Source organism: Crinia signifera, chromosome 8, assembly GCF_055691185.1.
Source record: "Crinia signifera chromosome 8, ASM5569118v1, whole genome shotgun sequence".
NCBI lineage: Eukaryota > Metazoa > Chordata > Amphibia > Anura > Myobatrachidae > Crinia > Crinia signifera.
Genome location: NC_139224.1, coordinates 67,721,801 through 67,747,544, shown reverse-complemented (window position 1 = coordinate 67,747,544; position 25,744 = coordinate 67,721,801). Strand labels below are relative to the sequence as shown.

General features: G+C 40.7%; 1 protein-coding gene across 4 annotated transcripts in view; it reads right to left on the bottom strand.

Annotated features, from left to right (window-relative positions):
- The window catches only part of EP300 (EP300 lysine acetyltransferase), a 108,306-nt gene that overhangs the window by 18,396 nt on the left and 64,166 nt on the right, over positions 1 to 25,744 (bottom strand). For 2 of the 4 annotated variants that reach the window (XM_083156634.1, XM_083156635.1), the window contains exons 20-22: positions 23,599 to 23,709; positions 22,660 to 22,716; positions 1,699 to 1,776 (exon numbers count right to left, since the gene is read on the bottom strand). In XM_083156634.1, the coding sequence (XP_083012760.1) occupies positions 1,699 to 1,776; positions 22,660 to 22,716; positions 23,599 to 23,709 (246 nt within the window). The remainder of the gene's footprint in view (positions 1 to 1,698; positions 1,777 to 22,659; positions 22,717 to 23,598; positions 23,710 to 25,744) is intronic. The other 2 variants (XM_083156636.1, XM_083156638.1) reach the window with 1 other exon arrangement.

The following is a 25,744-nucleotide window of genomic DNA, read 5'->3' as shown; positions in this document are numbered from 1 at the left end:
CCATTTACACCACCCTGAGCACCGGATAAGCCCCGTGTCCGACCCTGAACATTTGCCGGGTCAGATTCCCGGGGAACAGTACCCGTGTTATTTTTTTCAGCCCATGCCCTGCCCCGGACTGGAGCGGCAATATCCCGGGTCCAACCTCTGGTGTAAAAGGGGTATAAGGGGGGTATTCAATGTCAGCCGTGCCCTGTCCCGTTCTGCTCGCCTGGAGCTCGGCAGTCGGGATTCAATGTCCTGGCCGCCGAGTGCCGAGAAGGAGGCGTGGCCGCGAGCTGACGAAAATAGACGAGCTCCGGCCAGGAGCTCGCCTATTTCGGGCTTTTCTTGGCAAAACAAGCCCGACAGCTTGTTCTGCGCAAAACCCCTGTTCAATGCTGTCGGGGAAGACAGCATTGAATAGGGCCCCGCAGCCATCTACCCCGTCGGGAGATGGCTGCGGGAGCACGCCTAACATTGAATACCCTCCTAAGACTTCAGAAGGCATAATACGAATTTTGATGGTGTTACAAATAACTCTCCGAAATCATTCATTCCTAGTCTTAGAAGAATCCTCTTCACTACAACAGTTACTGCCAAGTCACAATCATTTGCATATAAACTTTCATCCTGAGATGAAAAGTTTCCAAATTTGGACCAGAACGATGGTACTTCTCCAGCTTAGCTAAAGAAAATAAACATATACCTACTGAAGTCACCCCATTAAAAGATGTATGTTTATTATAAAGTAAACATCCTAAATTAATTCCCTTAAATAACACGATAATGAGTTATTGCCACTGTTGCTTTTATGTCCTCTTGGGACAAAGAAAAGCCCTTCAACTAAAATACATTTTAAACACAAGCTCCACTGGGTCCAGTGCGTATTAAGGGGGGAAAAAAAATATTTTATAATGGCTCTAAGTGACAAAACTATTAGTACTTAACTTTCATTCAATTGACAATTAAATCTGGCCATACACCTAGATTTACTGTCCAATCTGGCTGGTTGGAACAATAATCTGGTAAATTATGGGAGAAAATTAACAGTTGACCATTTGCTTCGAAATGCTGGAAAATGGACAAACATGGTCATTCAGATGTTACCAGATTATATCCAACCAGCCAGATCGTACAAAAAATAACTCTTACAGAACATATGGGCAGAGCAGTTTTAAGAGGTGAAAATTTAGCTGCTCTGCTTAAAGAAAAAAAAAAAAACCAGGGCTGGCCATTGGTGTGACCACAGTCAATATAGATATGGAAAGTAGCTACCAATTGTTGCCAACTATGCTATGGATGACCACTGCATGTTTCATCAACCGATTGCCATTCTAGTTCATTGACTGGCCCATTGGCCAATCAAAACCTGGGGGTGGGGCTCCACAGGTGTCAGCGTCTGAGCTAGGCTTAATTATGCTAAATGTAAAATGAAGTTCTCAATCTAGGCCATATGATTTTTGGGGTTTTAACAATTTTAGTTTAGGAATTTATACATATTATAAGAAAACAAAACCATGTAACAAATCATGTGTCTTTATTAATGCTGTGCAGAGGTTTCACATCAGGCAAGTAGTTTAAGTACCCGAGCTGCTGCATGCACCTCTACTAACTATTGACTTCTATTTGCCAGCTCTGCTAAACCCCATGTCCAAACTAATCACCAGTTGAGAAACACATAAAATAATTCATAAGTGAAAGGTAAAAAGTACTCACCCTGTTGGCCAGATGGTTTCATTGTGAAGGACACAAATTTGATGCATTTTCCGACCACAGTCCAAGCACTCCACATACCTAAAATGATGCTCAGTTATAACCTGGGTTCACAAGACAGGTTTCCAATTCTTATGTTGATTTCTCATACTTTGTAACTAATCACATGAATATTAAACAAAAAGGCAGTGACATGACTATGTAGTAAAATAAAGCACATAAGCAATTTCAGATACATTCATTGGGGTCAATTCAGCAAGATACACTGCACACCACTCTTGGGGCGTGAGCAGAAATCGGACTAACTAGTGCCACAATGCTGTTTCTGCCTTTAGCATAATGCAGACAGCATTGCAACAGGAACTTCATTTGGAGAATGCCAGTTCTCGTATCTAAATTTCAGGCTTAGGGTGCGAGATCGGACAATATATTTCAGTATGGAAAGGTGGTAAGGCTAATGGAGACTACGTGAAATAACTATTACAATGAGACCAGTTATACAGAACTAAAATAACTTATTCATACAGCAAGAGAAGAAAAAAAATGTACCAAACACATCAAATACACTGCCATACAATGAATGTATACTAAAAAGTCTTAAATACTAGGAAACAAATACCCATTTCACATGACAAATGTCAGGTCGCACCTGGGATTTGGACACGGGTCTGTCCCAAGAGCGACCCAGCAATAAGCCGGAATGCTGACAGACACTGCCTCCTCCCCATAGTGTGAACAGGACAGGTTACCGGTTCACATTGCCCAGCAACCCGGAACAATCTGGGGAAAACCCATCTCTTTAACCTGGGTCGGATTGCTGGACCAGAAAATGTATAAAAAAAGCCCTTTCACACCGCACAGTCAACTGGGTCGACCCAGCAACAACCCAGGTTATATATTCCCCCTGAGGAAATCTTGTGAGACCAAACATGTCGGGCAGCTTCTGAGACCTCACCTCCAATATTCAGCTAAGCGATTATTTTTACATATCCTCTAGAGGTGATTTTTCTTTTTGATCCTCCATTAATTTACTCTGTTCTTAACTATTTTTTTTTTTTTTTAATAATTCATCAGTATATTTTTTTAGTCGAAAATGCCTTATAGGTGTTATTTTATCTATTGATTGTGTTATAAGCCCTTCCTTTAATTATAAATATAAACCTTTTTTTATATATAGTTTGTCATCATAATTTGAATTTTATGCACAAGTCGCAGAATTCCATATATATTTTAACACATACACACACACACACACACACACACACACACACTAATATATATAACAAAGTTATCCCAGTTTGCGCTGATAAATGTCCAGAAGGAAAAAAGCTTGTGAAATTTTTTTACAAGATAGAATACACGATACTGACTGGGAACCAGTTTTTCATAACATATACTCCAGCTCCTCATGTATTTCCACCTTTGAGAATTTACACAAAGTTATGACACTTTGGTATATATGTGTGTGTCTCAATAGAGTAAAGTATTTCCTGAAGTTTCCGAAACTTGTTGGCACAATAATTCATGTATGGTGGGACTGCACAGCATTGGCTCCCTTTCAGTCAAACGTCTTTAAATGCTCAGAGGCGATCATCTGGAAAATAGTAGCCAAAGACCCCAGTTTCTGGTTTCTGAATATTTTGCGACATCTCAGCGTTTATCCCTGTTCATTGGAAAATAACTACACACTCTTCAATGAAAGAGGCATTGAATACTACATGTAAATGGAAGATATGGTTTCCCTCTCTAGTCACATTTCATCAAACTACACTTCCTCTTGGTTGCCTTGGTTAGTATTCAAAGAGACATCTATACACTAGTTTCATTGATCAATCATCAATTTCCGAAATAACTGATAGAACTCTCCCCCTCAATTAGAGGAAGAAAAAAAAAACCAATAAGTAAATTTATATCTATTAAATAGATCTCTCCTGTTTTTCTAGTGCTCCTCCTCCATACTATGGATGAGATACTCTCCCTTCCTCCTCCACACCCCGCTTATCTGATCTTACCTCACCCATACCCTTCTCCCTTTGTTTTCTTTTAATCCCCTTTAAGATGTGTGTTATCCATATCATATATTGTATATACATATTGGACGATGGGACTTATGTAACAAGACAATATTTTATCCCATAACCCGTGTATACCTCCGATGTGGAATTGAAGCCCTTTTCCAGAAGCCAATTGCCAAGCCGGTGCTGCTCTCCTATAAGGGCATGATAAAACTGCCCCACTCTGTAAGAATAGCAAAAGAAGAAAGGAGGCACACTATGGTGTAGTATTTTAGAAATAAATGCTCAAGTCATAGGTTGATATGCATATCAACCTATGACTTGAGTACCTATTTCGACATGGCTCAAGAGTCCGGAGTGCCAATCATATTGGATGTATAGATGGGACTTGTATCACTGATGCTGGTCTATTCTGAAGGCACCCAGCAAGTTACGCTGCAAAAACAGAGTGCCGGCTACTGGATAGATATATATGAAAGTCCAGAGTTTTGTCAAATCAAGGCATCATTCCAAATGGTTGACAAATCCGAGCCACATCTATATAGTCAGTGATTGGAACGGACTGCACTTGCTTACAGTATATTCTTCTGACACCGTACCTCTGACCTGGAATATTTGTACACCTCTACTTGGTATAACCCTGGTCGATTCTGCAGTGTAAAAGGTGCTTGGCCTATATACAACATCTTGATTGGATCTTGCTGCTTTCTATGGTTGCTGCATTTGGACATCATGGTCACCTATGAGTAAGAATCTGGGAACTGAAATATAAGTCATGGTATCCAGAGATCCATGGGTGTTTTGGAGACTGAGCTCATAACACAGTTGTTGAAGACCACTAGATACGATACACTCACAACTTTTGGGGTGTTATCCTGATAAAGGTAAAGGGACCTTTTTGAATATTAATCTACTGCACTAGGAGGTGCACTTTTCACCACTGCCACTCTGTATTGAAAGAGAAGGTCTTAGTGAAAAATCACACTTTAGTGTGAGACTGTCAACACTAGTTTGTGTTGGTCCTGACGACGGGCTAACTCCCGAAACGGCGTTGACCGTCTCACACTAAAGTTTGATTTTCACTAAGACCCGGGAGTAAAGCCTACTTATTTCTGACTATACTGGTGGAACCTCCACATATAGAGACAGATAGCTCTATCTATCTTGATGATGGGGCGGCCTTGCCCCCAAACATTGATGGATGAAATTAGTCCCTCTTCACTGTGCTGCAGGCTGTAAGTGCCACTTCTTCCTGGTCTATACAGTTGAGGTCTCATCACCGCAAGTTGGAGCCACCAGAGCAAGGTTTAAAGATCAGCAACAGTAAGACCTGAGTGACGGTTTGACAATCGTTGAATTCTGATACAGAGAGTGGAAGGGACTTCCATTCTGTGTATCAGAATTCAACGATCAAATAAAGATACTGGACAAGTCATTGAGTACTTTGTTTATTAGGGGCTATTTATAACCTAAGATTATTAAATAACAGTTTCAGGTTACGTTCTAGTGAAGAGATCTTTTGGCGCTTTTCCACTTTTGAGATAGATATATATATATAGCTTGCCAGGGACGGTGGCACTCGGAATAAATAACCACACGAAGACCAGTCTGGTGTAGTCAACGTTTCAATAGGAAACACCTATTTTCATCAGGTCCTGAAGAAAATAGGCGTTTCCTATTGAAACGTTGACTACACCAGACTGGTCTTCGTGTGGTTATTTATCCTGAGTGCCACCGTCCCTGGCAAGCTGCATTGAGGTCCCTTTACCTCTAATTTGACGGACGGCAACAGGAGCAGAATCTTATTCTTTTGGAGAGTGCCGGTATCCACGCTCTCATTATATATATATATATATATATATATATATATATATATATATATATATATATATATATATATATATATATATATATATATATATGATAGAGAGAGGTCTATATGTATATCTAGACTGAGACCAAAGACAGGTCCCACTCAGGGGCACACCCCCTGAGCACATAACTGAATAGTGGGAGCTCTTCACAGTCCCTGACAACCACCGGATCAGAGCTGATCATTTGCCAATGCTTGTATGATGCTGATTTGAGGCTCCTTGAAGTAGTGGATTATGTGCTGGGAAAAACGATCTTAGTCAATTCCTTGTTTTTGGAGGAGGAATTTAGAAGCTCCTCTTGATCCAGTTCTAGATACTAATGGACATCCATCAAAACTTCTGTCTGTTCATATCCACTATTCAAAAATCTGTGCCATGTCATGTAGGTCTCTTGTAAGCTCATCTCAGGTGGAGGTGATTCAGGCTACTCTCACCAGTTACAAGAATGAAAGTTCCCTTTTGAGTAGTTGTGGGTCGAAATGATCAAAGGCTATAAAGGTGTTCTTCGCAGTTTGTTTTCTAAAGACTGTTGTGGCGTATTGATCATTCATTGCTGTAATCAAGTCCATAGTCGAAGAGTTACTATTATACGTAAACCTGATTTGTCCATGGAGGTTGTTAAGGTAATTCACAAAGCAATCAAGTTTCAAGTCCAAATTAAGAAAAGGTTGTCAATGTACCTTGTATAAAATGCCACATATTTAGAAAATTGTGTGATTGACAGAATATGTGTTTTTCGTAATTGTACATAAATAGGATGGTGTATGATGGGGCCATATTAGACCCCATCGCATTTACAGATGATTGTAAGAAAAGGGCATTTTGGAAGAAGAAAGAATTCTAATTTAAGATGATATCAATTGAGAGAATCAAATAGACTAATAGGTCACCTATAGTAGCCAAACCTACAGTATTTGCCTAGCATTCTGCTAGCCTTTCTTGTAGGAGACAGGTCTACTGAGAGGCCTTATTCGCTGTTACACTTCCAGGAGGATTAGATATCCATCTTTATAATGGATATTGATGATAGAACAGGAAAGGTGTGAGACCTTTTATGAACTTTTATATATCGGTACACAATATATCAGAAATTTGATTGAATCCCTTGTGGAAATTAAGAGAACTTCCATCTCCCCTAAAGAAAAGGGAATCTGTTAGGATAAATTTATTTCATCTCTCTCATGGTAAGGCTGAGAGATTTTATTAATTACGGTTCCCCTGATGAAGTCTGTCTAGATGAAACGCGTTGGTAAGTTTCCATATTGCTGTACTACAGGTGAAGACTAATTGAAGGATCAAGTAAATTTTTATATTGGATGAACTTCACTCTGCATCACTGAAATTGGATGAACATATGAATATTATATTTAAGTTATAGGCGCCATACCACTATTGGGGATTATATTGTGGCTTCTGTTCCCTAACCCTCAGGGAGCACTGTGGTTGGGCAGCCGACAATTATAAACTTTATCTAATTATCTTGTATCTGAACACTATATATTATAGGGCGCGATGAATCACCTAGTGTGTGTATACACATACATACCATACATATACACACTAGGTGATTCATCGCGCCCTACGGGCGCTCTTCACACCATGTAAGGGGCTGTGCCCCCTTAACCTGTGAACACATTTATTGCATGGGTGAGGGTCAGGTGCAAGAGTGCTATGGGTGTGGCTGGGGATACTGTCGGGGGGTTGATGGCCATCAGTGCAGATGCCAGTGATGGTTGCCATCGATGGCAATTCTGCACCCAGCCATCGACAGAGGTAAACTATTTGATGGATAACGATCGATAGGGGTGGGACTTCCGGGTGTCGGACCTATGCTCTGTGTCCTGGCAGTGGCACCTTGGGAAAAAAATTAAACTGATTCTCTGTTGCAATCGATATAGGGAAACCATCGGGTTGGTTCTTCCACATTGATGTAAAAAGTATTCAACATCGGCCATAAACCATCGATGATTTCAAATCATCAATGGCCATCCCTATTAAAGAGGTGCTAGGGACACTGTTGGGGGAGGGGTGCAGATGTGGGCAAATACGTAAAATGAGAAATATATACACACACATACATAATCATCCAACCGGCACTCAATAATCACAAACTTGGTCCGGAGCATGTCATACACATAACAGCGGTACATCCCAGCACCCCGAACGTTTCAATGCTCATCAAACATTGTCATCAAGCCTGATGACAATGTTTGATGAGCATTAAAACTTTGCTGACAAACCTCAGCGTCTGAGTACTTTATTTCTTTGAGTGTCGGTCTGAAGCTGTCGGAGTGCTGGGTGATATATCTATACATAAATCTATCTATGTAAAAATCCAATAAATTTCCCTACGGCTTAATTTCATCAATAGGTCGCCACCTCTTTCGTCAAGGGTGACGTGTTCCAATGCTTTAAAAGAAGAAAGCATTAGAAAAAGTCACCCTTGACGAAAGAGGTGGTGATGAAATTGAGCCGTATGGACACTTATTGGATTTTTACAACGAATACCATGTCCCCAGCCAGTTTGAATGATGGTGTCGACATAGTCCCTTTTCTACACTAGTTCCATTGGTTTCCCCCTCTTGACTGGCGGCACACTGTTGTTGGGTTTTTACCCCTTTGCTTTTGCTTTAGTTCTGAGGTAAGAAGCCTATAGTGCAGGGGTGGGGAACCTTTTTTGTGCCAAAGGCCGTTTGTATTGAGAAAAAAATCCTTCGGGGGGGCCATATGTAAAAATGTATTTTACAAATTGTCCTGCTGCAGCCGTCCCATGCTCCGGCGGCTGCCGCTGAATAAGACTGACAGTCTCCGACTGCTGTTAAGACGAATCTCGCAAGAACTACTGACCTCTTGCGAGAATTCCCCTGTACTTGACTCCCGGCAAAGCAACCGGGAGGGAGGGCGGGCCATTCAGACTGGCTACAGGGGCCGCATACGGCCCCCGGGCCTGAGGTTCCCGTCCCCTGCTATAGTGAGTAGTTGTGTCCTCATCCGTCTTTCTATCCTTGCTGGGTGTTTTATGTATAGATTTTTATATATTCTTTTTCTGATATGATATTGCGCTTTATTAAAATATTTGTATTTTTTCTGGATTGTTATAAATATGTATGTACTGTAACTTATTTTATAATATGTATATTCTGTTTTCTGAGTTCATAATGTATTTTTGATATGCTGTACCTTTAAAACATGGATTGAGTCTCTGGGCGGTATTCAATTAGAATACCTGCGAGGTGCAGCGAATCCTTTTTAGGATTCGCTGCACATTCGCCACGTTCCGGAGCCGGCGGGCTCCGGTATTCAACGTGTCAGGGGCTCGCTGCCCCTGACTGTCGAATATGAGCTCCTGCGGCAATTGCCGCAGGGAGCCTGAGGACGGTGGCAGGCAAAGAGATGGAAGTCTCTCTGCCTGCCCCAGAACTTTGTGGGGGGGTAGGTGGGCTCCCCGGGTGCCAGGCAGCACAGGCTGCCCCCCGGGGGTGCCAGCAGGGGACCGTATATTCACTATACCCGATCGTAACGATCGGGTGCAGTGAATATATGAATATGTAATGAGCGGCTCGGCTCCGGCGCCCCCTGCTGGCTGCTGTGTAAAATTTTTTTTTTTTTTTTAATTAAATATATATTCATGTGCTTACAGCACATGAATAAAAATAGCATGCCCCTCAGAATAAAATTCCTGATTTTTTGACACCAAATGTAAAAAACAAAACACTTCATTTTAAAAGTTCACATTCCACTTCACCATAAAAAGATAGCGATTGCTACTCGGTGAATCATGGTGAAAAAAACCTTGAAATGTATTCGCCATGTGGTCATTGAATAGGGTGATTCACTGTTTTAGTCAGAAATTCGCCAAACAGCACAAATTCGCCATAAAAACATGGCGAATCAGGCTCATTGAATACCGCCCTCTGAGTCTCACGCCAAATGGTATTTAAGCCTCGACATGATTACCATACGACACGCCTCCTGACTTGATGACTACACATGTTGGTGCGGTCCTTGGCTGACGTTTGATCCTCTGACGCTGTGGATGTCTCCTGGTCTGTCTGGTTCCGGCTGCGTGTTCAGCTGCCTGCACAGTGTTTGCAATTTATTGTTGCTGTCCGACTGCTGCTACCCGGGTTATTATAAATACTTACTGCATATCTGCAGTCTCAAACTTACATGTATGTGAGCTTTTTTACATAGTAAAGTGTTACCTACTTTTATGCTCATTTGTGCTCTTTTCTGGCTTTTTTTCTGCATGTACCTCTCTGTGAGGCTTTGGTGAGCCTCATTCCAGTCAACAGCTACACTACATGTTGAATATCCACACGGACGGATTGCCACATAAAGGGACTTTTTGCGCATAAATTGTAGTGTGTGTGTAATATTGCTGGGAACTTTAATGGTAATTCTAATTCTACTTGTGGGGGGGGGGGGGGCATGGATGCTGTCTGGAGAAAGCTGGGAGGGGGCAGAGGCTGTAACTCCGCCCAGCGTTATACACACAGTGATTGACAGATCTGGTTAAATATATAGGAGATTATATATACACACTCCTTGTTTGGGATCCCAGCTGTATGCACAGAACAGTCTCTGTACGAGAGTTGGCAGTGTTCAAAACCAATTGATCTCCAGTTCTTTTGAGCTTATACTTTATCCCCTGAAAGAAATCGAAAAGTGGGCAATCCTTTTTGGTCCATATGGATATTCCTTCATTGGATTGCTTTAAACACATTGTATTGGAGATATACTACAGATAGCATATGGTTGAACCGTTATTTATTTGCCCCTGTGAATGACGAAACGCGTTAGCCCTTCTGGTTTGTTTGAATGATGCGTGTTGTCAAATTGCTGACACATTATGAAGCTGTATATGATTCCTGTATAATTCTGGTTTGCCCTAATGGCGATTTTTATGTGATTTTATAACAGTTTTATGTATTAAATATTTGGGTACTTGTGAGTTATCTAGGCGCCCGATTTCTAAATCGGGTCGGATCGGGCACATCGCATCGCATGCGACCATCGGATGCGATGCGATGACCCGATTTTTCCATAGGAATCAATGTTAAAATGGACTGAGTCCATTTTAACATGGAATTCAATGGAAAAAAGGGGTCCTTTTCATACCCCTACTATCCAAGTGGGCATGGAGTTGGATATAAACCTGTGGCGAGTGTAGCGAGCCACCGAGCCCGAAGCGTGGCGAGCGTAGCGAGCCCCGCGAGGGGACATAGAATACCGTCCGCTCGCCACGCTTCGGGCTCGGTGGCTCGCCACAGGTTTATATCCAACTCCATGCCCACTTGGATAGTAGGGGTATGAAAAGGACCCCTTTTCCCCATTGAATTCCATGTTAAAATGGACTCCGTCTATTTTAACATTGATTCCTATGGAAAAATCGGGTCATCGCATCCGATGGTCGCATGCGATGCGATATCGCATCGCATCTGATTGTATGCCTTAACTTAAGGCATACAATCAAAAAATCGGGCGCCCAGATAACTCATAAGTACCAATATTTGTTTTGACTTGATTCTTGGTGCCCTCTGAAACTTTCTTTTCTTCTCAGATCTATATGCTGGATTCTGTCTGACAGAAGATCCTTCAGAGGGGCTGCTCACGCTGGTTTGAGCGAAGATTGGGGATCTCATATATACATATACAAATATATATATACACACACACACACACACACACACACACACACACACACACACACACACACAGAAAGCTCTACTGCACCGTTATGCTGCTTCACTCTATCTTACTCACAATGGTGTCCAGATGGCTACGAGTAAAGGGAAGAAACTACTTATCATTAGAGGGTTAAACAAGAATAGAGGTAAAAGGAAAAATACAAAAATAGAAAGTCGGGAGGTCACTTATTACAGGTATGGATCATTAGGTCTACAAAAAAATGGTCGACATGCAGAAAGATCGACATGGGCAAGCTCAGTCAAAATGTCGACATAGGGTTTTTCACCCGAATGTTAACACCGCCTACATGGACACTGAAACATGGATGGTGGAGCATGAAATACCGCCTGTCGGCACAAAACACAGTGAAAAAAACTTATGTCTACTTAGACCCATGTCACCCTAATGGTGTCAAACCAATGGTTGTAGACCTAATGGCCGTATCTCCCTATTACAAAGTATACCACCACCAGCAGATTGAGAATATCATTAAAAACATTCAAGTGTTTTGGGCCTTGATCCACTCCTGAAGAACTAGATACAATCTAACCCAGAGGCAGGCTAACAATATCAAATATGCTATTGTGAATAGTGCTATTAATGTACCTACCCTATATAACCAGATCCGATCCAAAGGGTTCTTTCATTGTGAACTGTGTAGATTATGTCGTGTATGCAAGAGCTCTACATCAGTAATACTACAATACCAATCCACACATGCCAACAAAAAATATCTAAAATAGGTTATTTAATCTCGTGTAATACCAAATATTGTAGTGTGTTTTGGAATGTATATGTAAAAAGCACGTGGGTAAGACCACGAGATTACTCAAGGTGAGACTGGCAGAGTAGGTCAGGCATATTAGAAAGGGCCTTGAGATTAAAAATGTAACCGTGCATTTTTAAAAATTCCATGACTGTAAAATCAAACCACAAGTCTTATTTTTGTGGGATCAAAATGGTTAAACCTCACTGGAGGAATAACGATATTGATCAGAGACCATCTCAAACAGAGATAAAATCTATATATGAATTAAAAACTTAGCCCTGCGGCCTAAAAACAAATTTTGAGGTAAAATGCTTTTTGTAATGCTTTGATTATACTAATATATTGTTTTCCTTTTATTCTGTTTGTTATCATTATGAATACATTGGGACCAAGGCTCCGAAAATATGGTTCCCGGAGAACTAGGAACGCAACTTCTCGATCTGCATTCCATTACACCGGAAGTAAATGCTGTAGACATTTCCGGTACCGGTGGGGAGTCTGCTATATGTGATCTCAACAGGCTTCTCTTTGGCGCCATTTTAGAAATCGGCTGGGAATAAGAAGCAACTGCAGTATTTAATCCAGCACTTATGTGAAATTATTTGATGGACTTTTTACATTTTATTACGATTCAGTTAGATTTTGATGTATATAAGATTAGGTTGATGTGCATGTTTTTGGTGGACTATTCATTGCTGTGTATAGTTATTTTAGGAAGTTATTCTGGTGAAATCCGGTCAAGGTTTTAGGATTTACCATTTAAGTCATGTGACCAATATCTGGAATTCATACATATTCTAGTGTCCGTGAGTCTCCGAAACAATGCCATCTGCTGGCAGAGTGAAACTACATCTTTCTATTTGCCATCTCTCTCTCTCTCGCTCTCTCGAGTCATGGGGAGCTCAGATGACCCTACCTACATGGTCAAATAAATTTACACATAGAAAAAGAAGACTTTTGTTGGGGGCACAATTAGTAAAGGCAGGGATGTAGTGATTAGTTGAAATTTTTAAAAACTTAGCGTTTAATTAAATTAATTTTAGAAAATAGTCCTATGGTACCCTCTCAGTTTGAAGATCCGAGCCGGGTGTAGGACTAAAGAAGGGAATATAATGATATTCCACTAATATTGGTTTACATACAGACTTACAAACATAAAACACTCACATACACAGGGTGTAATAAATTACCCAGTGATTAAATTGATTAGGTAATGACTGTCACCAGGAAGGGACTGTATATTTTATTTTCTAAACAGTCTCAAAAGGAAGATTTACAGAGAGTTTCAATTAGAAAAAGAGAGAGCTGTAAGCTTGGTCTCTCCACCTATCCTCCTACTTTCACCATCATGTTTCAGAGGATAGTGGTTCGGAGATTTCAAGGTAGTGAAGCTTATTTGCTCAGAAGTGAAAGATTCACTATTTCCTTCTGCTGCTTGCTTTCATATGTGCGGCAGCACTGGTGTTTAGTAACATTTACAGTGCCGCCGTTCAATTGTCAGTCAAGTGAGAGAGGAAAGAAAAAGAGGAGGAGGTAGTGAGTATTCCTGTGCAACCAGCCTAATTAACCCCTTCACGACATTTGACGTACATGTACGTCATGGTCGGGAAGTACTTCCCGACATTTGACGTACATGTACGTCATGGATTCTAACTGTCACTGCGTCTATAGACGCGGTGACAGTTAGGAGATGTCTGCTGTCCCTGACAGCAGACATCCCCCCTCGTCGCCCAGGGGGGGCAGGGGTGCCCCCCCCGGTCGGCGATCGCTGTGATTGGCTGTTCAAATCTGAACAGTCAATCACAGCGTTTCCTGTGTTACCGGCGGCTAAGCCGCTCGGTAACACAGAAAACGGTGGTGATCGGTGCAGCACCGATCACCACCGAGCGGCAGCACCCCCCTCCCACCCGCCGGGCACTCACCCGGCAGCAGCAGCAGCTCCAGCGGCTCCACCGCTACGTCCGGAGCGCACGCTGCGCTCCCCTCCTCCCCCCTCCCCCCCGCAGCAGCAGCAGCAGCATCATGCTGCTGCTGGAAAAGTTAAAAATAAATTAAAATTAAAAAATGTGCAAATGTGTGTGTATATATATATATATATATATATATATATATATATATATATATATATATATATATATATATATATATATATATACACACACACATATATGTGTGTGTGTGTGTGTGTGTGTGTGTGCGTATACCGCACCGATCACCAACGATCGCCAGCCCCCCCCCCCTCCCACCCGGCAGCCCCCCTCCCTCCCACCCACCCGGCTGCCGCAGCGCCAGCACCCCTCCCACCCCCCCGCCAGCCGCAGCGCCAGCCCCCCTCCCAAAGCTGGTGACCAAAATGGGGTCACTTGTGGGGGGGTTCCACTGTATTGGTGCTTCGGGGGTCTTGCTAATGCGACATAGCACCCGCCATTCATTCCACCACCAAAAATCACTCCTTCCCTTCTGAGTCCTGCCATGCACCCAACTGGTATTTTTTGGTCACATGTGAGGCATTGCCGTACCCGGGAGAAATTGGGGCACAGATTTTGGGGTGCTTTGTCTCCTTCATTCCTTGTGAAAATTAAAAATTTTGAGCCAGAACTGCATTTTTGTGTAAAAAATTAAATTTTTTTACACAAAAATGCAGATCTGGCTCAAAATTTTTCATTTTCACAAGGAATGAAGGAGACAAAGCACCCCAAAATCTGTGCCCCAATTTCTCCCGGGTACGGCAATGCCTCACATGTGACCAAAAAATACCAGTTGGGTGCATGGCAGGACTCAGAAGGGAAGGAGTGATTTTTGGATTTTGCAGCACAGATTCTGGTTGAATGACCCCCGAAACACCCATACAGTGGAACCCCCCCACAAGTGACCCCATTTTGCAAACTACACCCCTCAGGGAATTCATCTAGGGGTATAGAGTACATTTCAAACCCCCCGGGGTTTCACCAATTTTGATACAACTGAGCTGTGAAAATGAAAAATTATTTTTTTTCATTTTCACTGCCCAGTTGTACCACAATTGGTGAAACCCCTGGGGGTTTGAAATGTACACTATACCCCTAGATGAATTCCCTGAGGGGTGTAGTTTGCAAAATGGGGTCACTTGTGGGGGGGTTCCTAACTTTTAGCATCTTATGGTGCCTAGAAACCTACATGGTGCCTAAAAAATAATCTCATAAAAAGGAGTCTCCAAAATAAAGTAGGTGCTCCTTCTATTATGAAGCCTGTGGTTTGGTCACCGTGCACACTAGGGCCACATATAGGATATTTATGAAAACCAAAGAATTGGGGGAATCAATTTTTAGTCACATTTCTCTAGTAAAATGTACTGTGTTCCTTAGAAAAATGTATTAAAATTGAAAATCCGAAAAAAAAAATGAAATTTTGAAATTTCACCTACACTTTGTTTTAATTCCTGTGAAACACCTAAAGGGTTAACAAACTTCCAAAATGCTGTTTTGAATACTGTGAGGGGTGCAGTTTTTGAAATGGCATCATTTATGGGGGTGTCTCACATACAAGTCCCTCAAAGTCACATCAGAACTGAACTGGTCCCTAAAAAAATCAGTGTTTGAAATTTTCTTGAAAATTTGAGAATTTGCTAGTCATATTTGAAGCCTCCTAGTGTCCAAAAAAATTAAAAGGAAGTTGAAATAATGATTGCAACATAAAGTAGACATATGGTCTTTGTTAGTTATTAACTATTTTGAGTGGTATGATTATTTGTCTCACAAGCAGAAAATGTGACATTTTGCATATTGCTAAATTTTCCATTTTTTCACGATATTTTGGTATTTTTCACAAAAAAACACAGACTGTATCGACCCAAATTTACCACTAACTTGAAGTACAATGTGTCACGAGAAAACAATCTCAAAATCACTGGGATAAGTAAAAGCAAAAAAAAGTTATCCCCACTTAAGTGAGACATGTCAGATTTGAAAAAAAGGGCTCTGTCATGAAGGCACAAACTGGCTCTGTCATGAAGGGGTTAAAGGTTTTAATGGATTGTATCTTTACTATATTGGATACACATTAGCTGTTTTGCATTCAACAAATTGGTACAATGTATCCGTTAGGTTGCACAGCAGGAACAGTACACAAAAAGAGATTAACAGAATATAATTTCTCAAACAGACTCTACTGTCATCCCATCATTTTGAAGCGGATGGGTGATGAGAGATCTGGTGGGATATCTGTTAATTTTCAGAAATAAATTCAGAAAAGCAAACTCTCTGCCCCTTTGCGTTTAACATGTGGCTATAATCCTGATATCATATACATTGCAGGAATAAGGCCACCGGTCCCGCTAGTGAGAGGAGTTTATAGAATTCAAAGTATAGTGTCAGTTTTAGACAGAGATATTTGCTGCGTAATTAGTGAACTCAAATAGTTCTGGACTAATGTCCGTATTTGTGCAGTCTATAGTAAAAGGTCAGAAATATCTGCCCATATACATGAATCCATAATATTAGTCTTCCTTTAAACTGAGCAGCTAGATAAGGAGAAACACATATTTGCACATAAGAAAATAAAGCAGCAGCGGCAAGGTAACGGCTTACAACGGAGCCAATCAATTAGAGGTACAGCCTGCAGACATAAAATGACATTCAACCGCCCCAAATAGACGGTGATAGTCAGTAGGGATATAGTGCCACTTATCTGGTGATGTATTCACCCGTATCCGATAGAAGTATCAGTCCTTCCTGCCGTGCAGGACAGAAAAGTGCCTTCCGCTGCTTGTTTTCAATGCGCTGGTGTGATCAAGCCCAATACGGGCGAAACGCGTTTTCCCACGCTCCACGTCACCACACAGGGTGATACCCAGTGACAGGTCCGCCTGTCATACGCAACCAGGTAACAGAGCGCACTAGGAGACAGACGCCAGCGCATTGAAAACAAGCAGCGGAAGGCACTTTTCTGTCCTGCACGGCAGGAAGGACTGATTCTTCTATCGGATACGGGTGAATACATCACCAGATAAGTGGCACTATATCCTTACTGACTATCAACGTCTATTTGGGGTGGTTGAATGTCATTTTATGTCTGCAGGCTGTACCTCTAATTGATTGGCTCCGTTGTAAGCCGTTACCTTGCCGCTGCTGCTTTATTTTCTTATGTGCAAATATGTGTTTCTCCTTATCTAGCTGCTCAGTTTAAAGGAAGACTAATATTATGGATTCATGTATATGGGCAGATATTTCTGACCTTTTACTATAGACTGCACAAATACGGACATTAGTCCAGAACTATTTGAGTTCACTAATTACGCAGCAAATATCTCTGTCTAAAACTGACACTATACTTTGAATTCTATAAACTCCTCTCACTAGCGGGACCGGTGGCCTTATTCCTGCAATGTATATGATATCAGGATTATAGCCACATGTTAAACGCAAAGGGGCAGAGAGTTTGCTTTTCTGAATTTATTTCTGAAAATAAACAGATATCCCACCAGATCTCTCATCACCCATCCGCTTCAAAATGATGGGATGACAGTAGAGTCTGTTTGAGAAATTATATTCTGTTTTGTGTACTGTTCCTGCTGTGCAACCTAACGGATACATTGTACCAATTTGTTGAATGCAAAACAGCTAATGTGTATCCAATATAGTAAAGATACAATCCATTAAAACCTTTAATTAGGCTGGTTGCACAGGAATACTCACTACCTCCTCCTCTTTTTCTTTCCTCTCTCACTTGACTGACAATTGAACGGCGGCACTGTAAATGTTACTAAACACCAGTGCTGCCGCACATATGAAAGCAAGCAGCAGAAGGAAATAGTGAATCTTTCACTTCTGAGCAAATAAGCTTCACTACCTTGAAATCTCCGAACCACTATCCTCTGAAACATGATGGTGAAAGTAGGAGGATAGGTGGAGAGACCAAGCTTACAGCTCTCTATTTTTCTAATTGAAACTCTCTGTAAATCTTCCTTTGGAGACTGTTTAGAAAATAAAATATTTAGTCCCTTCCTGGTGACAGTCATTACCTAATCAATTTAATCACTGGGTAATTTATTACACCCTGTGTATGTGAGTGTTTTATGTTTGTAAGTCTGTATGTAAACCAATATTAGTGGAATATCATTATATTCCCTTCTTTAGTCCTACACCCGGCTCGGATCTTCAAACTGAGAGGGTACCATAGGACTATTTTCTAAAATTAATTTAATTAAACGCTAAGTTTTTAAAAATTTCAACTAATCACTACATCCCTGCCTTTACTAATTGTGCCCCCAACAAAAGTCTTCTTTTTCTATGTGTAAATTTATGTTGTTTCTGACTTTGGGGAGCACCTCCCACCCTATATAATTGGTTAGCTTTTTCCAAGCATACTACTTTGGGGTACAGGAGTCCATACTGCCTTGCATATTACTCTAACGTACATAGTACCAGCAGGCAGTAATCCAGTGCGAAATCAACCCTTTATACTACTACATGGTCAAATGTAAGTGTACATTCATAAACAGACCTGGAGACACACAACCTTGCATATCTGAAGATTGCTACCGCATTGGAGCCAAGATTCAAAGACCTCAAGTGTATACCCAGATCTGAGAGGGGTGAGTTGTTAGCCTCAGTCATCAACTTATTTAAGGAACAGAGGTTTGCTGCCGAGAAACTGGTGGAAGCAACTACATTAGAGCCACCAAATAAAAAGTTAGCCCTATTGGCTGCTTCAGAGTCCAATTCTGAACAAGAGAAAGATTCAGTTAAAAACTGGTGTGAGCTGCACACAGACGATACCCCTTTCACAACCGAAAATGCAGGGACTAGAGTGGTGTGAAAGGGGCCAACCTGGGAATGTCTCTGCATGATCCCTTGACTGTATTCCTTGGTAAATCCCTGCATTTTTTGGTGTGGAAGGGTTCTAACAGGAATACTTGCTACTGTACATAGAAGCAGATGTACCAAGTCTGAAGAAGGGATAAAGTAGTGATAAGTGCAGGGTGATAACACTCCTGTAATTTTTCAAATCCATAATTGACCAGAGCACTCTTTTCCTCCTGTAGAGGGGCATGTTGGGAGGTGTACCTTATGCCTTTCTCCATCTTCATACATCTGCCCTATAGACTGTTACATAGTAGGTAAGGCTGAAAAAAGACTTGCGTCCATCTGGTTCAGCCTGGTTATGCTGTATATTATGTTATTTTAATTTAAAGACTGATTTTGTTACTTAGATATAACCCTGGATATTTTTAGCTAATGAGTGATTGTCGAACCTTATTTTGAACGTATTTATTGTGGTCGCTGATACAACCTCGCCCGGAAGAGAGTTCCAAAGTTTGACAGCTCTAACCGTAAATACATTTTTCCTGCCCGCTGAAGAAAATCTTTTCTTGTCTATACTCATGCCCCCTGGTCCTATTTTTCATTCCAGAAGAAAAAAGGGACTTACAGTTCCTTATGTTGGCCCCTAATATACATGTTGAGCATGTCACCCCATAGACGTCTCTTTTCTAATGTAAATAGTCCCAACTTACTTAGTCTTTCCTCATAGGTTAAATTCTCCAATCCCCTAACAAGCTTTGTTGCTCTTGTTTGTATTTTTTCTAATTAAGCAATATCCTTCTTGTAGTGTGGCGCCCAGAACTGTACTCCATATTCGAGGTGCGGTCTAACCAATGCCTTGTACAGGGGCATAATCACTTTTGGGTCCCTAGTTTCCATCCCCACTTTTGATGCATGCTAGAATTTTGTTAGCCTTTTTTGCTGCTACGTTACAATGGGCGCTACACCCCAACTTAGGGTCTATTAGGTTTTCAAGATCCTTTTGGAGTTCTTAATTACCTAGTACCTTCACCACTAAGGGTATAACTTGCACACTGGTTGTCTCCCTCCAGGTGCATGATCTTACATTTATTTCCGTTGAACTTAATTTTCCACTTGTCAGCCCATTCCTCTAGGTTTTCTAGATCCTTCTGAAGTGTGGTAACATCCTCCGATGACTTGATAACTTTGCTTAGCTTTGTATCGTCCGCAAAGATGAAAAACTCATTGCTGAGTAACCCCATCCCAATATCGTTAATAAAAATGTTAAACAAAATGGGCCCCATGACTGAACCCCGTGGCACTCCACTTAGTACCTGTGTCGTGTCTGATACTGCCCCGTTCAGAGACACTCTGTGTTCCCTACGCATCTGCAAATATTCTCACCCAAACCCATGGCTTCCATTTTATTAGCTTCTTGTGTGGTACCGTATCAAATGCTTTTGCAAAGTCAAGGAAAATCACATCCACAGCATTCCTGTTGTCAAGGTTTTTGCTAACCTCCTCATAGAAACATAGTAGATTGGTTTGGCATGAGTGTACTGAGTAAACGATGAAGGTCTAAATATTCCAGGATACAATCCCTTAAAAATCCTTCAAAAATGTTACCCACTATTGATGTTAAACTAACCGGTCTGTAATTGGCTGGATCCTCCTTTTTTGAATATTGGTACTACTTCCGCTACTTTCCAGTCTCTTAGCACTATACTGGTTGACAGGGAATTGCTAAAGATATAATGTAGTGGGGTAGCTAGTTCTTCCCTTAATTCCATTAGTACCCTTGGGTGAATCCCATCTGGCCCCAGTGATTTGTTTTAATTTTGCTAAGCCTCAGTGTTATTTCACTGGGCGTGAAATCAACAACGAAATCTGGATTATTTGTCCTTTTCGTGGTAGGTGTTCGTATCTCAGTCTGCTCTCCCTTAGTAAACACTGATGAGAAGAACTCATTTAACAGTATTGCGTTTTCCTTTTCCTCTGTACCCTTTCTACCATTGGTAGTCCGTTAGTGGACCTATGTTTTCCTTAATTATACACTTTACTAAATTTTGGGGGGTTGGATTTGCTTTCAGTAGCTAGTCGTACCTCATATGATCTTTTAGCTGCCTTGATTACCTCTTTACAAGTTTTGTTTGATTCCTTATATTTGGTGAATGCCTCCTCATTTACGTTACTTTTATAAAGTTTAAATGATCTTGTTTTATTGTTGATGGCTGACCTTACTTTTTTTGTCTAACCATGGCGGCTTTTTTTGTTGAAATTACCCTTATTTAGTCTCGGTATGTATATATTGGTTAATGGTATGAGTACCTTTTTCAAAGTATTCCACATCCCTTCTACATTTTTACCTGCCATAACAGTTTCCCACCCAATTCCTTTAAGGGCTTCCCTGCATAATTGAAAGTTCGCTTTTCTGAAGTTTAGTATTTTTGCCATTCCTTTTTGGTAGATTTTCTTGAAGTTTATTTCCAGGGAAACCATATTATGGTCACTGTTCCCAAGTTTCTCAATTACTCTTGTATTTGAAACTATATCTATGTTGTTTGTTAATACTAAATCCAAAAGTGCCTCATTACGAGTTGGTGCTTCTACCAATTGTGTAATAAATTGGTCTTTAAGCATGGTTAAGAACCCAGTGATTCTAGTTGATTTACATGATTTATTTACCCAATTGATGTCTTGTAGATTGAAATCCCCCAAAATTATCACCTGACCTTGGTTTGATGATTGTTTGATTTGGTTTAAAAGAAAAGACTCTTCCCGTTCGCTTATGTTTGGTGGTCTATAGTATACCCCTATTATTATCTTATTCGGTTTGTTACTATGGGCTGTTATCTCGGCCCACACTGCTTCTGAGTTGTCTTCCTCCGTATCTATGCTAATTTTTTTCTCACACGATTATAAATTATTTACATACAGACACCATACTCTATTTTCCCTATCTTTTCTGTATAATGTAAATCCCTCTATATTTATTGCCCAGTTGGCCGAATCATTACACCATGTTTCTGTTATACCAATAATGTCATTCATCCCTACTAACCACAGATTCTAGCTCCGCGAATTTACCCGCTAAGCTTCGTGCATTGGCCAGTAAGCATTTAAGTTTGTGTTTACTTTCAGTGCTATTATTATGTATGATTTTAATACGCGAGTTGTCAGTATTCTTGACAAACTTCCTCTTTCTTACGTCCCCCTTCTTAGACTCATTGGGGTTCTCCCCACCTTGATTATTACCCAACCAATTCGTATTTTTGGAACTACCTCCAATGTCTATTACTCCTTCCTCTAGTTTAATATCTGCCACACAAAAGTCCTGTTGTGAGGTATCACATTTAGCATTACAAGGCAATGATGAGTCACCCTTGGAATTACCCTCGATTATACCCTTGATAACCCCCAACACACTACCTATGCCTATCTCCCCCCCCCCCCCCATTCTCCATCCCCCAGTTGTTTCTAGACCCTAATGAAACTATTCTCTCTACTGGTCCCATAATAACTGGTTAACCCCCCCAAGCACATTCTATTAAAGTGTTTGCAAACCAAATGTTATTGCACGGTTGTTCCTATAGCAGTTCTTAATAAAAGTGTGCGCAATACACTACTTTTGAATTAGTTATTGATTTTTTTTTGTCTAAAAATGCGATTAACTTTGTTACCCACCAATAACTATATAAATATCTATCTATAGACACATACGTACACACTTAAATACATGCATATACACAGCGCTGAATTCCACCCCTATTATTGCAATGCATTAAATTTGTTGAATACAGTAACATTTTGCTAAAATATCCAGAAATAAGTAAAAAAAAATAAAAACCACATACTGTTCTGGATCAAGAGTATCATTTTTCCGCTTAGAAAACTGTTCTTTGCCTATCGTTCTGAAATAAAACAAAAACCACATAAGTTAAATTAATTAGGTAAGGAGCACAAAATTCTTAACACTGATTGATTACAAACTCCCATTGTTATATAAAATATTTCTCTTAACTTAATCCTTTTTTGCATGAAAATAACCTAATATGGGGAGGGTACAAAAGAGAAAAAAAAAATTGGATATTCTGATGAATGGGGTGCAAAGTGCGGTGTCCTATTAGAGGATTCACCACACAGTATCTAGTGACAGACAATGGGGCATATGCAATGCACGCTGGTGATGGGAGAGACTGACGGCAAGTTATACGGCTAACAACGCTGATATCTCTCGGTCAGTATTCAACTCTCCCCCCCGTTTCCACCTCACCTGTTCCCTAAGGCTAGGTGGATACATTTAATGCAGTCATATAAACACTGAAACATGCCTCAAAATGCAGCGGGCTCCCTGCATTTGTGGCAAACCTCGCCATTTAGGGGACTATTTGCAGTCTTCTGACAGCGAGGATTTCCTCAGAACGTAGAATACGGCAAACGGCCGGCGAGGGGGCTGGACAGCGAGGATGGCTTTCCCTCGCTGTACAAACCAGCTGGCCGAGCAGCATTGAATATACCTGAATATGTTCAAACGCAACATACTTCATTGTTGCATTCATACCTTATACAAGTATTTTTGATAATTCAAATTATGACTGTTTTAAAAGCTAGTTTTTGTTTAAACGAGGCAATGTTTCATCATTTAGAATTTGGTCTATTTTGAGTTTAGTATTAACTTTCACTTCTAGTCATCACAAATTCAGTCAAGTTTCTAATCAGTCTGCTAATCAAATTAGTTTGTGTATGCAACTATAAACATTTAGAAACATTAAAAAAAGAAAAATATTACTTACGTCTGTGGTTGGGTGGGATCGTCACCTAGAGACACACTTTCTCCTTGGATCTCGTTGAAGCACTTTTCGCAGAAGTGGTACCTATCAGCAAGAAGGCCATATTTGGGTGAACTGTGTGTTCACGCAACCACAGCCGAACCACGCGAGACGGGAAGCCATCAGTCAGAAGACGTTGCGGGAGAGACACAGGGTGTGCGCAGGAAGCCAAGTCACGAACCCGGGTAATTTTGATTTGTTTTTTCAGATTTTATTATGATGTTTGTTTGTTTATTTTAAATTTAGTGCAATCAAATTCACCGCAGGTACAAGCAAGGGTAGGGAAGGGTAAGAAATGAACATAGAACAGAGAAAAAAAAGCAGGGTTGGGATGGGCATAACAAACAGAAGCCAGACAAGACAGACAAACACAAAGCAGAAAGCCAATGCAAAGCACAGATTAGCAAAGGATTCTCTTGAATGGGATTACAAGCAGCAAAATCATTACAGCAAATCAAAGGGAAGATTAAACAAAAACTAATAAAAACAACATGGTTCAGAGAAAGGGGTAAAGTTTGTCATCCTGCTCCGCTTACAGAGATAAAGCTCTATTAATGAAATGTGCATGGTTATATGAATTTAAAAGTACATCTATGGTCTAGCTCTATTGTAACCCAAAAATAGGGTTAGTTTGTGAATACATGCTTAAGGCTCTTGTGAGAGGCTCTAAACCCCATTAGCTGTAGGGAATATGTTAAAAAAAGTTACATCGGTGTGCCAAAAAAATAAAGCATGCTTGATGGTAAAGCTTGCATATGGTTTAAATATAACACCGTTTTGGTTGCTCATAATGATATAAAATGGACATTACTAAAACATAAAAATGAGCATGCATTCGCTAAAATGACATAGATGAACACATGCTAAAATAACTAATGATCAAAACAGGACATTGCTCAAGACAAAAATATAGACCCTCAATATGCAATTAGGAGCACTTCTAAAAGCTTGACTAAAATAATCCCTGGATGACAGCGGAGCAAAAAAACAAAAACAGAACATATGGGATAGGTCATTTTATGACGCTAGCAATGTCGCACTGCCAAAGCAATGTTTCTTGAAAGGACACAAAACTGTGAAAAGCCACAAATTCAATCTAGCCTCATCCATCCATGCATACACAATAAATAGGGTATAACTGTAGACCATAAATGGACTAATAGCAGTTTTCTCCACCATGTGCTATTGCAGCATTCTTAACACTGAAATAGTGACCAATAATAGATATTACTCAATCAAATACATAAAAGTCTTACATATACATTATCTGCCAATAATCTGACAAAAAACGTTGAGATGGACCACAGGTGCACTATGGATTATACCAGAATTGGGATATCCTTAAAAGGTTCTCACACTTCTCTGATGCTTCCAATGGTTATGTCAAATATTATATGCAAAAAATAGTGTTAAGCCCCGTACACACGGGGGAGATATATTGCTCAGCAATATATTGCTCTGTGTCTCCTTTTCATCAGCGATCACTACAGGGGTAAAAACGCGAGCGCGCACCCGGCAATATATCGCCGATGCACACTCCCATCGCTGGCAATATGGTCGCTCAGCGACCATATTTCCCGCGATATTACACAAAATTGCCCCCGTGTGTACGCACCTTCTCTTACAAAACCATTTTGGGATAGTCCAAAAGGTCAATGAATCCCTTAACCAGTTTAAACGTACTGCAGCATCTTTTTCAAAAAGTATATTTACTAAACAAGAAGGCAAACTTCTTTAACAGCACATGTCTGGCCGTTAAATTAAGGGGCCTACACATGGGGAGAATTGCTGAGCATTCTGAGCAATTCTAGAACGCTTAGCAAGATCGCTCAGCACACAGCGATGTTTGCCGAGTGATATGTCAGGGCCAGCGTTCCCTGGTGATTTTCTGCGATTGATTTAATGTATCCGGCATGCTGGATATTAATCACTGGGCAATAGTGACGCGCAGGGTCGGGCATTGCTATCACTCCTACACATGGAGCAATGTAGGGACATTTTTTAAGTGAGATCGCTTAGAAAATGCCCTGAAAATCGCCCCATAACTCTGATACCTGGAAAGGACTCAACATTTCTATACTTTCCAGACATGTGGGGAATTAAATATCTT